This window comes from Pelodiscus sinensis, chromosome 3 (genome assembly GCF_052426305.1).
Source record: "Pelodiscus sinensis isolate ZL-2025 chromosome 3, ASM5242630v1, whole genome shotgun sequence".
Taxonomy (NCBI): domain Eukaryota; kingdom Metazoa; phylum Chordata; order Testudines; family Trionychidae; genus Pelodiscus; species Pelodiscus sinensis.
In genome coordinates this window covers 6,449,870-6,464,391 of record NC_143054.1, presented here as the reverse complement: position 1 = coordinate 6,464,391, position 14,522 = coordinate 6,449,870, and the positions used below count along the sequence as shown (strand labels likewise).

The 14,522-nt window shown below is 42.4% G+C and overlaps 1 protein-coding gene across 5 annotated transcripts in view; it reads right to left on the bottom strand.

Moving 5' to 3' along the window:
* KIF13B (kinesin family member 13B) overlaps nucleotides 1–14,522 on the bottom strand; it is a 177,802-nt gene that overhangs the window by 11,862 nt on the left and 151,418 nt on the right. For 3 of the 5 annotated variants that reach the window (XM_006135585.5, XM_025191000.3, XM_089776990.1), the window contains one exon: nucleotides 559–621. The exons of the other annotated variants lie outside the window; for them this stretch is intronic. In XM_006135585.5, the coding sequence (XP_006135647.3) occupies nucleotides 559–621 (63 nt within the window). The remainder of the gene's footprint in view (nucleotides 1–558; nucleotides 622–14,522) is intronic. 5 annotated transcript variants of the gene reach the window in all.

The following is a 14,522-nucleotide window of genomic DNA, read 5'->3' as shown; positions in this document are numbered from 1 at the left end:
CGTTTAACCGGCTAATTGATTCACCTTCCACATGCCTCACTTTAACACATTTTACTCGGACAACATAAGCACAAGAGGAGAAAACTGATTTGCTACTCATCGGACTGAAATTCTGCTGAATCGTGGGAGCTCGTAAGAGTGTTTTCTCTGCTGGCTCATGCTGGCCTTTTGCACATTGATACCCTGAATAAGAATGAAATGCAAACCTGAGAATCAAGCTCAACGTTCAGAAGAAAAGATCCCTTCTGTTTATGAACAGCAGCCCAGCCCAGCCACTTTCCTTTCCAAGCAGCTAAACTTAAGGGACTCACTTGCTAATGCAATCGTACAATTAGCACGGCTTTCAAATATTAAAGTGTAACTAGCAATGTAAGAGGCAAATTTAGTGGGACATAATGCACATTCCAGCTTCCATTCCAGTTAATTGTGGAAGTGAAGCAATGTTAAAATGGAAAAAGGTGGAAGGAATGATACCAGCAGTACCCTTTGCACACCACACGGCCATCGTTGTCTTTGGTTTCCAACCACAAGATACTGTGGCCTACGTAGGGGGCCTACCTGTTTTATCTTTGCAGCACTGGCATCAATACTGGCCGACTGAACCATAATGCGTGGGACAGGCTGAAGGGATGAAAAACACAAAAACAACCACCAGCATTATTCACTTAAAGGACAAAATATTGCTGAACTAGTTTAACTGAAGAGGAAAATCTACATTTTGTATTTAGAATTCTGGGATAACGAACAGTCTTTAGTCAGAGAGCTTTGCATTTTTTTAATGGACTTGGCTGACACTTTCTCTGAGGGGACTAATGAATGTAACGAGAATGACTCTGCATTTATACATGACTGCATTTATACACAGACACACACACGAGAGCTGCATAGGGCAAAGCTTTCCAGTGCAAATAAAGATTTCTGTGGTGTGGCTGTTTCTCTGCCTGCCTGCCTACCAAACAGATCAAAGTAGGAAGTAAACGAAGAGGAGTAGCCTGTGCTACTTTAGAGGACATCACCGAACAAGCAGACAGATTCGCTGTTCGAAGTGGATGAACATCTTAGATTTCAACCTACCTAAATCCCTGCCAAAACGTTCTCCTGGTTTACAGCATTAGTCTTACCAAGATTTTCAACACCCATGTGCTCTGAGTCTGTAAGAAACTACATTCTTGGCAGTTCCTTTGAAAACCAGCACTACAGCTTATAACAAGCAGGACGCTAAACTGAAAAATATGTGCAAAGTGGGTGAGGCAGTATCTTTTACTGGACCAACGTCTGCTGGAGAGAGACACAAACAAGCTGTCATGCTTATGCAGAGTTCGCTTTCAGGTCTAGGAAATGAAGAAAATGTCACTGCTAAATATATGACATTAATAGCATTAATAGTTAACACATTCCAAGGGGGACCATTCAAGAACTGCTAACACCCCTCCAGTCACAGGGAAGAAATGGGGTGAGGGATTACCAATGGGCTACAGATTATCACAATAAGACAAATCTAGTGTCTGTTCAGTCCATGATTTGTATTGTCTGGCAGAGGAATTAATTTAAGCTCTATTCTTTTCCATCCGTGTGCAGAATAAGTGTGTGCCCCGAGCCATGCGCTAAGGTGTACCACCAGTAGAAACACAAAGCTTAACTCTGGGTGCTCTGCTAATCATCTGGGAGGCATCTAATCTCTCCTGAGTGGCTGTGCAAGCCAACAGCTTACAAGGAACACTGTCCCAGGTTCATCTTTTGAAAGTGTCACCAAGGAGGGAATAGGCAACTTCTGGCTGGGGCTGAAGAACTGTTGGTAACTCGAGCAATGAGTTCTTGCAAGATCTAGAACTGTCCCAGGCTAGGTATGTTTGTGCTGTGACTAGGTTGATGGAGGCGCCTGTGAAGTCCAGGGACTGCCTGGGGTCCAAATTTGATTTTTCAACACTGACTCCAAGGGAGGAACAGAGTCTGACCAACATGGAGGTTGAAATCTGGGATTTGTTTCTGGATCATGCTGTCAGGAGTCAGCTGTCGAGACACAGGAATACAAGGATTCCATAAAGCCAGAACTTGGCCACCATGACACTTAAAACTTTGGTGAAATCCCAGGGAAAGTGATGAATCCAAATGGCAGGGCCTTGTACTGACAATGATGAGAGTCCACTGTAAGCTTAGGAACCATCAGTGGGTCAGATGTTTTTGGTATTAGGAAGTAAACGGCGTAGAATCTGCCCCCCCCGCCCCCCATTCCTTGATAATCTGGAGGAACCACTCTATTGCCCTCTTGGTAGCAAGGAGTCTATCCTCTAGTGAGGATGCTGTTATGAGAAGCCATCCAACATGGCTGTAGTGCCCTCTGCCCAAGGCAGACCCCTCGGCAGGCAGGGGGATACTCCAGCTCCCACCGATTAACCATAACCGCTAAGCATCAACTGGTAAGGATGATGCTAACCGCTTAACCATTCACAACCCTATCCCTAAGAGGGCAGGAAATAAATACCATGTACCAGCCCAGGCATCTGAATTTCTGTTCTCACTCTCCAGTTCCCCTGTGGCACAGACTGTGACCGAGCAGTCCAAAAAACAACACAACACCCATACTCCTTTTGGGACACAAGGTCTTCTTAGCTAGCCTGCAGTTCAGGCTTTCGAATGATGGGGCATTGCTGGCTAAATACAACTTTCTGAATGACAGTCAACTGCCACAGCAAGACCGGTTTCAGTTCCAGTCAATCTTGGAGGAAGGCAAACTGGTGGCAAGGACAGTGCTTGAATCTGTATTTGTATTCAAAGCGGCCATTTCCTCAGGCTCGATGGCTACGAGCATTGCCTTGTGGAGGGAGTCGTGGCTTCATTCCTCTGGTTTCCCCAAGAGCTACAAAATACCATTGAGAGCCTCTCTTTTGGTGAATGCCATCTTCTTAATCAGATAAAGGAGGATTCCCTTCACATCCTCTAGGCTTCACGAGCCACACTTCCTTCACTGGGTATCTAGACGCCTGCACCCACGTGTAAATTCTACCTCCTACCATCCACACAAGAGTACAGGACTTCTCACGTCCCAGTGACGGCCTCACGAGCCACCACACAAGCACCAGAAAATCTAATGATCTCACCTCCAGGTCTGCCTTCACAGCCATCCCTCATGCATGCAACCCTCTCAGAAAAGATATTTGAGACACCTGAGAACAGTCATCTGCTTTGCCTACAGCCACCCTGCTCCCTTGCTAGGAAGGGTCTTCTGGCAATCTTCTTACCAGCTTGGAGTGCAATAATGGACAGTTGGGTGCTAATTGTCAATCACTGTCAAACTCATCATGAGACCACATCCATAATCCCGTTCCCGATCCCTCCTCAAGGACCGCTTTCCCATATTTTATCAAAACCCGTCAGTCTCCCAGCATGTAAATTCAGAACATCTAAAAGCCTTGTGGCTCTCTGACAACAAAAGAAATAAAATGGTTATAGTCTAATCATTCATCAAGTGCGAAAATACCATTCGCCTCTTGAAAGTGACAAAAAACTATTAAATATCTTTGCCAGACAACTTTATAAAAAAATGTGGTGCAAAAAAGCAATCATCAAAAGTGGCACTAAACCAACTTTGCTGTTGACAGGAAACAGATGGAAAAGATGCTTTTTACCCTTCTCAGGTAGCAAAGATATTAAAACAAATAATGGTTAGGAACTGTAGTCAAGTGAGTTGGGGGGAATGAGAAGTATTAATGCAACTGGTTACAATAACTTGTGTTTGTAAAGAGACACGCACCAGATGAAATACAGGTCTCTGCATGCAGAGCCCAATTCTGTATTCAAATGCATGAGAATGGTTCTCACTGAAGTACACAGTGGCTGTAGATATATATCTGAGTGGCAGAATTTGGTCCTTGGTCTATTCAGTCAGGCCTCCCTTAGAGATAATTTCTGACATGTGATCTGCAATGAATTGACAAACGTGGACCAAAAGAGAATGTCAAAGCACTTTGTTTGGTAGGTTCCCAATGAGAGGTGCTCAATACAATTTAATTTAGATTTTATAATAAGAGTTATTCATTAGGGATGTAATAGTGTAGTCGATTAAATTGATAAGCAAAAGCTTATAGGTTAATGCTATAGAGTACACAAAGTTCTCCTCTCACCCCCCCACCAGTACATTTTTAGTAGGCTGGCCAGCAGCCCAGCTCAGTCCTGGCTCATGATGGGTCTGGGACCTACCCCTGCTGCAGATCTGCATTTAAAGTGTATTAGGAGCCAGGCAGGCAGGCAGCCCGACAGAGTTTTGGCTCGCACCAGGTCTGTGAGCTCAGACCCCCCTAGACAGGGGCTGCTGCCACCCCGCACTACTGCCTCTATCACAGGCAGCAGCACAGGGCGACAGGTAACTGGTCTGTGAGGGGAGCTGGTTTATATACTGGCTCCCCTCATGGACCAGCTCCCACCTGGTACCCAATGCTGCTACCTCTGATACAGAGGCAGCAGTGCAGAGTGGCAGGGACCTCCTTGGGAATGGGGCTAGAGCGCACTGGCTGCCAGCCCCACCCCCGGGTTCTATAGAATAGTCAAGTAACCGACAGGAAATCACGAGGTTACTCGGCTATTCAATTAACCAATATTTAACATCCCTATTATTCATGTGAAAAATAAAAATAATGGTGTAGGACATTAGGAGACTTCACAACTGGGTAGTCAGTAACTATACTGTGAACTAGAAAAATATATTATATGGGTCCTATTATATTATTCTCGAATTCATGAATTTAAGTATCAAATTCAAACAATTAGAGATTTACAGGGATATCAAGAAATATTACACTACTTCTTTAGAAAGGTGGTAAAAGGAGATAGGATGGCTTTGGGGACTGGTAATGAGAAACCGAGCTTTTCTACTCTAGGTCACTGGATTAAATCCTGCAACGCTTAGTTTGAAGCATGTGATTAGTCCCAAGGGAGCAGGGCTGGATTACCCAATAGGAAGACTAAGCACGTGCTTAGGGCATCAGCAAAGCAGGGGCACCAAAAAAAAAAAAAAAGAGAGATTTTATTTTGAATTACATATGGGGGGAGGCACCATAATCTTTTCAGTGTTTAGGGCCTCTAAAGGTCTTAATCCGGCCCTGCATGGGAGCTAACTGTAAGCACGCAAGTAGACCAATTAAAGACTTCTGTGCTTTGCAGGACTGAGGCTGGAGCTCCAGACCTTACTATTCATCTGAGGCTTGATTCTGCAAGGTTTATAGACCTATGTGAAATGACTTGGACTGAACACCAGATACCAGCAGACAAGTGATCATATCACAAAACTGCCACCGTCCTAGGAACTTGCTCGCCCACTTGCAGCATCAGAGAAGGTGTCCAGGACTGACTGGGACAGGGAGGCTAGAATCAGCGTCTTGGTAGAAGCATACTGGCAGGGCATTAGTCAGGGAATCACCACTGCTTTTGCCTGTACTGCACCTTCTCTGAATACGGGGATTGACATCAGCTGCAAGGACTGTCTGTCTGACAGCACTGCACTCACACGACCATTTCAAAACATCTACTGCAGAATTCTTTATTGGGGTTTAACATGCAATAATAATTTAATTAAATGTAAATTAAAGGCAATTTAAGAACCTAAGATTTACTTTCATTAATCACACACACACTGTATTTAGTGCAAAATTAAATATACATTGTTTCTTGTGCAATTAATTTATGTCATTCCCAATTGCAAGTAGCAAGATTAAAAGGATAATTCACAACAAGATATTTAAAAGTTTCAAGTTTTCCGAGCGTCACTAGTTTGCTTTAAAAATTAGCTTTAAATAATCATTCTAATTAAAATTGTATTGAAAAGGATGATATGGGAAGCCCAATTCAGCAAGAAACTGAAGCCTTAACAACTCAGTCAATAAGAATAAGATGTATATTAGCTGAGTTGGCCATGAAGGATCTCTTGAGCCATGCTGATTAAAGCATACACATGATTATTAGAAACCCTAAAAAAAGCTTTTTAGACGTATTTAAAAAAAAGGATTTTATTATATCAAATTATTTATATTTGATTAGGGGACGGAAGTCCTTTCCATCATGCTAAGCAGCATGCACATCTCTGGCATGACATACATACATTTCTGCATGCCAGAGAAAGTAATTTGCTTATCTGGGCGGGTCTCATTAATTGCGGTTCATTATTTTCTAGATTAGTTACTAAACCTGTGTCAGAAGGTCAAAGACAACAATTTTGTTAGCTGCCCTCTCCTCCTCTGCCATATCGCTGCGTTTCTGGAACACAACGAGACAGCAATGAATTATGACATTAGAATACAGAAACTCAGAGAAGAGATTCTTCTGTAGAGTAGCTGTGACATAAAAATACATTTCATTTCAGCAATATGACAACAAAATCTATTCACCTAGACACTCAGATACTTCTATGGCCCCCATCATTTTAATATCTAGAGAGTGCAAGCAAGGAATCTTAAAATATTTTAAAATTATTGAGTGAGTTCACACTGGTCTCAAGAGCCTGCTTTTGCGACTAATGAAAAAATGTGTTGACTGCACTCTGCTGTGTACATTGTAAATACCTACACACAAAGATACTTTCAAATGCCATTACATGAACCGTTTGGAGAGATCAAAATGGTCACAATGTGAAGAATAATTCTGTCTTGCTCAGACTATGGAATCAACAATACGCTAATATAGAAATAAAGCTTCAACTGCATGCACATAATTAAGCAAATATATAGCTGGAAACTAGAAAGATGCAACCCCCACTCTCCTCCTCCTTTCTCCATATGTGAAATTTAAAATAATTAATTCACCCCTTGAACAATAAGAACGGGAAAAGCCGTAAATTCTGCATGTGGCATCACTAACTTGTTTTAAAAATGAACAAGTGAAAGCAGAGAGAGAATCAAATAAACACAAATGGTTAAAGAACATAGTTGCTTTCTAATTTACAAAGTACTGGCAGTTAATGTGAAAACTGCAGATTAGTCGGAGAGAATGTGTATTTTCTAACTTAAAAGTATATAAACTGCTTCATCAGAAGCCAATCTTTTAGGTATATAAACAGCTTCATCGGAAGCTGATCTGCTAGTTACATGAAGAATCCTATTATGCCAAATTAATTCAATCTAACTAATTAGAGAGCAGGAAGTTCTTTCAATTATTTTATGTGCTGTCTGAGAAACACACTTGAATACGAGAGCAGATTTCATTAATTGCGGTTCATTATTCTCCAGATTAGTTACTAAACTTGCATCAGAAGGTCAAAGACAGCAATTTTGTCAGCAGCCACCAGCTTGACTGTAATATGTTTGCATTTCTGGAACTTCAGACAGCAATGGATTACAAATAAAAAATGGAATTGGGAGAGACCACCTTGCTAAGGAAACACACACAAAAACATATCTTACTTTAAGACAGATGTCCACTTATGCAAAAGCATATGGAGGAAATAAGAACCTAGTGGCGAGATAATTTTTTTATAATTTTCAGAACAAGTACTCAAAACCTTCTTGTTTTGCTATTGATTATATTAGTATTAGAGTTTTTCAAATTATGACTTCACACAAAGAAAATACGTTGAGATTCGGGAACATAAACTTCCTGTTTTCTGAGTTGCGTAGTCATGGTGAAGGAGAGGTACTCACCTTGTGCAGTAACTGTAGTGCAAGTCGAGTGCTCCACTTCAAGTATGCTTCCACTCCATGCATCTTTGACTGGAGGTTTTTGCTACTAGTGGCGCTTGGCCTGTGCACCACACACCCTGGTGTTCTGCATCAATGATCAACAGGGCTGTTTGGGCTAGCAGCCCTCAGTTCCTTCTCTACTAGAGAAAACTTTAAAACAAAATAGAGGATGGAAGGGCAGGCAGTGGATCACCTACTGCCGTGGTGTCCAACCAACCACTATAGTTGGAGAATAGGGACATAATTCAAAATGACCTTAGCAAGTTAGAGAAATGGTCAGAGGTAAACAGGATGAAGTTTAATAAAGAGAAATGCAAAGTGCTCCACTTAGGAAGGAACAATCAGTTCCATACATACAAGATGGGAAGCGACTGTCTAGGAAGGAGCATGGCGGAAAGGGATCTAGGGGTCATAGTGGACCACAAGTTGAATATGAGTCAACAGTGTGATGCTGTTGCAAAAAAAGCAAATATGATTCTAGGTTGTATCAACAGGTGTGTTGTAAGCAAAACTCATGAAGTCATTCCGCCGCTCTACTCTGCACTAGTTAGGCCTCAGCTGGAGTACTGTGTCCAGTTCTGGGCGCCACATTTCAAGAAAGATGTGGAGAAATTGGAAAGGGTACAGAGAAGAGCGACAAGAATGATTAAAGGTTTAGAGAACATGACCTATGAAGCCAGGCTTCATGAACTGGGCTTGTTTAGTTTGGAAAAAAGAAGATTAAGGGGGGACATGATAGCGGTTTTCAAATATCTAAAAGGGTGTCACAAGGAGGAAGGCGAAAATTTGTTCCTCTTGGTTTCTGAGGACAGGACAAGGAGTAATGGGCTTAAAGTGCAGCAGGGGAGGTTTAGATTGGACATTAGGAAAAAATTCCTAACTGTCAGGGTGGTCAAATATTGGAATAAATTGCCAAGGGAGGAATCTCCCTCTCTGGAGATATTTAAGAACAGGTTAGATAGACATCTGTCAGGGATGGTGTAGACGGAGCTTGATCCTGCCTTGAGGGTGGGGGGCTGGACTCGATGACCTCTCGAGGTCCCTTCCAGTCCTATTATTCTATGATTCTATAGTTGCTACTGCTATAGCGAACTAGCCACACTCAAACAGCCAAATAGCCATGTGGTTACCGTGCTGGACACCACAATCCTATAGGACACTCATCTCAAAGAACTCTAATGACTGCCTAGAGCGAGTAGCCTCTTCTCCTTTGAGTAGTGTCCCTAAGGGTACCCCAGTTCAGCTGGTTTCAGAGCAGTACCTTCAGATTCAGATCCTATACTGAGGGAAAGACTGCATTCCCATTGATAGCATTTGATCTGGAAGAATGAACCACACTGTGGTACCTGGAAAACGTACGTACCAAAGACCAAGTTGTAGCCTTGCAGATCTCAACAATGGGAACAAAGAGGTAGAGAGAGACTTCATGGAATGGGCTAATACCCTAAGAAGTGGCGAGCTGGCATATTCATAAGAAATCATATGCCTCAAAGTCCTTCTGGCAATTCTCAAACCCCCAGAGATGTATCCATGATTATGGCGATGGCAGGGAAGAGCTGGATGAATAGAACACCTGCACAAACATTGTGTAAGTCTTTCCACAAGTTGAGAGTCTCACACTTGATAAGGGACTGACACCAGCTTGTCCAGAGTATAAACCATCCTGAACCAAATGTAGAAACATCAAAGGCATAGCTAAGCATATTGCCATACAGATCCAAACTCTCACATGTCCAAGTAATTGAAAGCAATTTCTTATTAATGTCTGTGGGCTGATTTGAATTTTTGAGGTAAGGTGTGTTAACGTCATAGACCAGTTTGTGAGAAAGTAAGCTCTGGCTGGTACTCCACCTAAGGGAGCCTAGGAATGCTATCTTTCGCAGCGGTTTCAAAATGGATTGCTTGATTTTAAGTTGCAAATCTATACTGCTGAACAGAGGCACAGCTCTCTTTATGGCAGATGGAACCTCGTTAAGACTGGCCTTTCAGTATAGGATGTAACCTCCGGATCTAGCACCCTCAGGACCTCCACTCCAGTGGGAGCAGAGAGGCCAGCATTGGCCAAGTGGAGATGGGGAAGGGGGAAGAAGAGTGCTCGGGGAAAGATGCAGGATGGTTGAGGACCTTGCATCTGGGGGCCAGGAATGCAGCCCCATAGGAACGCGCTGAGCCTCATGGACACTGGGGTGGGCTCCTGCCCCCAGCTGCAGGACTCCACAGCCACCCTGCCTCTTCTCCCAAGTGTACCCCCTGCCCCCACTCCTCTCCCTCCCTCCCTGAGCAAATGGAAGGAAAGTGGAAGAGAGTCTCAGAAGTGGGGCGGTGGCACAAAATGGTGCATTTGCACATTGGTGATGCAGAGTTGTTCCACGCTTCTTAGCCAATCTACCAAATTTGCCACTTTCATGCTGATGAAGGCTGGCTGGCGGATGCAGATGAAGTGGATGTTTTTTTTTTTTTCCCTTTGAAATTTTGGCGTTGTTCTGGGTGGCTTAGTAGGTCTCTGAAATCCTAGAAATGGAGCAGAATGGGATTGCTGTGTTGCTCTGAATCTACTAACCTTGTTTACTTGCAAGTAGATAAGGAATCTCACGGTGTCATGGAATCTGACAACAATTTATTGCTGACTAATGGCAGAAAGTGGACAGAAGCATTCTTAACCGCCTTCACCTTCAGAAGCTTGATGTGTTACAAAATTTAATCCATCAAAAGGAAGGTCCTCGATCCTGTTTTGGACCTCTCTCGGGGACCCATACATCTGAAGCAAAGATGTGTTACGCATAACTACTGCTTCAGAAATGGAGTGAGCTGTAGCATCAGGTCCTAGCAAGGCCCTAGCCAACTGTTGGCTTTTGTCATTGATACAATGGAATTGCTCCTTCTGTCAGCAGGAGCTCAATAAAGGAGATACATGTAGATTAACTTGCATGGTTATATTTTGCCTTAAGAGCCTGGTAATTTGTGAAGTGATGCAGATGAGTAATCTGCATGGCCCAAAAGGCCAAGGGTCTACTAGTGACCCTTCACCCGTTTTTACACTGCACACGTTCACCAACTGACCTGTTTTCAGTGGTGAAGTACAAGGTCACCTACAGCTTCTAATGCCAGAGTGACTTTTGCTTATTCAAAATGGAGCCCAAGGAATTTCTCCAGCATTGGGGGGAGGCCCAGTTTCGATGACTGTCACTCTTGGTACCAATAGACATTTGATACCCATCAATAGGGAAGACTGGCTCATTTGAAATGAAGAGGTCCCTGGAGTATCTGAATTTGTATGGTTTGGCCTGAGGCAAAGTTCTGCATTCAGTACCAAAGGCACAGGCTGCTCTAGTTAGTCTCATCTGATGGTACCGACGTAGATGGCTTAGGTGCAAACAAGACATTACGAGAAGTGTTGCATTTCCCTTGTATCAAAATCATCTTGGCGGTCATCTTACATAGGGAAGATGAGGGAGTTGTAGCTATTGCCTTTAGAAGCAGAGCCCTTAGATCAGGGCTACTCAACTTTGGAAGCCCCAGGGGCCACAATGATACTCACAGCACATGTCGAGGGCCGCAACTTAAGTGTGTTTGCATATTCATGCAAATATGTATGCAAATATATGCAACTAGCTTCTTTCACACTGACAGGCATGAATACAAAGATTAAGGCAAGACTACACAACACACAGGCCCCATTTAAGTCAGTTCTGCTGATATTAATAAAATACGATATTTACCCAATTTCCACCCGTATGTCAGCACTTTTCATGAGCAATGACAGTCCAGGAATTTACCTATTAAAACGCATATCAACAGAAGACCATAATATTAACTCCTTTTTTGTTTTGGCTCCCACCCGTGGGCCATGTGTTGAGCCCTGCGTAAACCCAAACCGCACCGCGGGCCGCAAACAAACAGGCTGCGGGCTGCGGTTGAGTAGCCCTGGCGTACAGTCTTCTGCTGCAGTCTCCTGCATCTGTGATATGGAAAAGGATACGAGTACCGAGTCACGTTCAGTGCCTTTAGTCTTAGAGGGGGCTGGAGTTCCAGGTACAGGCTAGGTACTGATGGAACTTGGAGCTTCGTTGGTACCCAAAGTGAGACATGCAGTCTCCAATGAGGTTTCACTTTGAAGAGACCAAGAGTTTCTCAAAGCAGAGTAGGATGAGATTGAGTCCTCAGAGGATCTCTCCTAAGTAGGTTTAGGTGAGAGAGATGGAGAAAAGGCTCCATCGTTAAGAGCTGAAGATTTCTCTCTTGATTCTTCCTAGCTCGGCTTTTAAAAGCGGAGCATATGGTACACTTTTGAGGGATATGCATTTCCTGCAAGCAGCAGATCCACTGCAAATGTCTGCCACTGATCAGGATAAATTCTCTGCAAGTAAGGCAACATTTGAAATCTGGAGACCCTGGTATACACTAGAAAGAAGAAAAAGAGAGAGGGGATTACACAACAAAGCCCTCTACAAAACCAACTAAGTACAAGATTAAAGAAAAGGAAAGGAAAGCAATTAATTGGACTAAAAACTAATAGAAAATAGTCAAGTGGGCGTGCTAGCGCTCTCTTCCAGATTATGACAGTTGGGAAGGAACTGAGGATGGTTTGCCCATGCAGTCCTATGTGTCCTCGGTGCAAAGCACAAGGACGAGCAGAGCACCCGTGAGAGACAAGAGATGCTATTACCAAAAATCTCTGATCAACAGCACACTGGGAATAAAACACCTGGGATACTACTTGAAGAACAATCTTTTCTGCAAGCTTAGAATTTAAATTAAGCAGTGGTATCTATCATGCAACTTGTGATCCAATAAGAAACAAGAAAGGTATTCAAACACACCAAAACATGGATACATTTAGATACAAGACTTTTTTTTAAAAAAAAAGAAGTGTAGCACCACAGTAAAACCTTAGAAAGCACCTTTCCTTATGCCACACAGTCCACTAAATTAATCAATCTGCCCATAAAATGTATAGATAGAAAACACTATGTTGTCCATCTCTGCCACAGCACAATTGTTCTCTACCATCCATCTCCAGTGCTTCTGTCCACAATAGTATTAAATGACTCAAGCAATGGGCCTTCCACTATTTCCTTTCAGAATCTATTGTCTAATAGATCTTTTTTTTAAAAAATTTGATACTAATTGAAAGTTTCCTATTGATTAATTTCACCCCCTTCTTCTAGTTATATCCCTCAGAACTATCCTAAGCAATCAGTCTCCCTTCCTCATTATTTACATCCCAATGCTTATAGACATCTCACATCTCTACCATTTTTCCTTTAGTGAAGCTAAACCAATATAGATCTTTTACTCGTCCCTCGTAAATCAATTCCTCCAGCCTTTAAGTCATTTTTGTTGGTCTTCTCTAATTTTCTCTAATTTGTTGATCGCTTTCTGACAATTATTGTGTATTCATAGAGCACCTAAGGGGTGCCCTATTAACTGCATGCAATATCCAAGGTGCACTCTGTACCAGAAAAAAGCCCATCAATTCTTTAAGTGATGAGATTCCTTTGCAAGGGTTGCCAGAATTTCACTTTGGTATTTTTTCTTGGGCAATGTTTTCTAGTTGGCCATTTGCAACCACCACTGGCATTACACCATTTCCACTAGCTTCTTTCCCATTGACTATAGGAGTTTTGTCTTGCCACTGCTCCTCACGGTGCACTAGCTGGCATTTTTCTAGGTTCAATATAATTTCTCTCCTTGGCCATATCCTATTTATTGTGGCTTAGTCATCAGTGGAATTTCCAACACCTCCCACCTTAGTAACACCTGCAGGAGTTAACCAGTCAACCATTTGCCTCTGCCAAATTAAAAAGAAGCTGAACACCTAACACTGACCCTGTAGCGTCTTCTGCTCAATACACAGCCACTTACCACTAATACCCTTTGCTTACATTCCTTTAGCCTGCACTTAACCCATGAGAACATGTTCGTATCAGTCCAGCTATGCACAAAGTGCAAATAAGTTCACATGAGTCACAGTATCATTTACATTTTTCAAAAAGAAGTCTTCCTCCAACAGTCGATATTTATCTTTTGGTGCAATATGGGAGGGAGCTAGTTCTATAGCTCTACTTCAATTACTGCTTTTTTTTCTTCTGTGCATTGCAGTTCCCAGTGGGGATTAGGAAGCTCACTTCATTTACTGACAGAGCAATGAAGAATATATGTTTCTTATGGCCAACAGATGACCTGAGCTTGTAATGCAGCTGACTTGTTACATTAAGAAAACTAAAAGCATTAAGCCAGTATTAATTTTATCATTTCATTATATTGATCCAATGGCCCTGGAAAACCGTGGGTTGCTCTCCAATATAATCAAATGTTAAAAACTCTGCACACCCCTCTTTCTTCATCAGCCATTTTATTTATTTGTAATAGTCAGAAATAATAATCTTTCACATTCAACCCTAGCCATCACGTGGTTATCTGAGCATTTCTACTATGCTGTCATTTAAATGCAAAGTTTCTTTAAACTGCTGGCTTTATAATTGAAAAAAATTACTTCAAACAAATAATGTACCAACTGGTCTTCATCTATATGAGGGAGTGCAGACAATAAATCTGAATAGGGGTTAGGAAATCAGGACTTCTGAGTTCTAATACTGGCTCTGCCATCTGCCAGGCAATTCACTTAGGGATTGTTTAACCTGAGAGAGAGAGACACTCACACAGAGATTTAGGACCGTTTAGCTATCCACCTAAAGTTCACACCTTCAGAAAATTCAGATCAACTTTCTTGAGTGCCTTGTGTGCATACAAGCCATTACGAACCTTTATAAATCTCACTAGGCCCCTATTTGCATTTTTAGGCATCTAAAATACTTTTAAAAATTTGGCCCTTTAACTTATTATCCCAATTTTAAA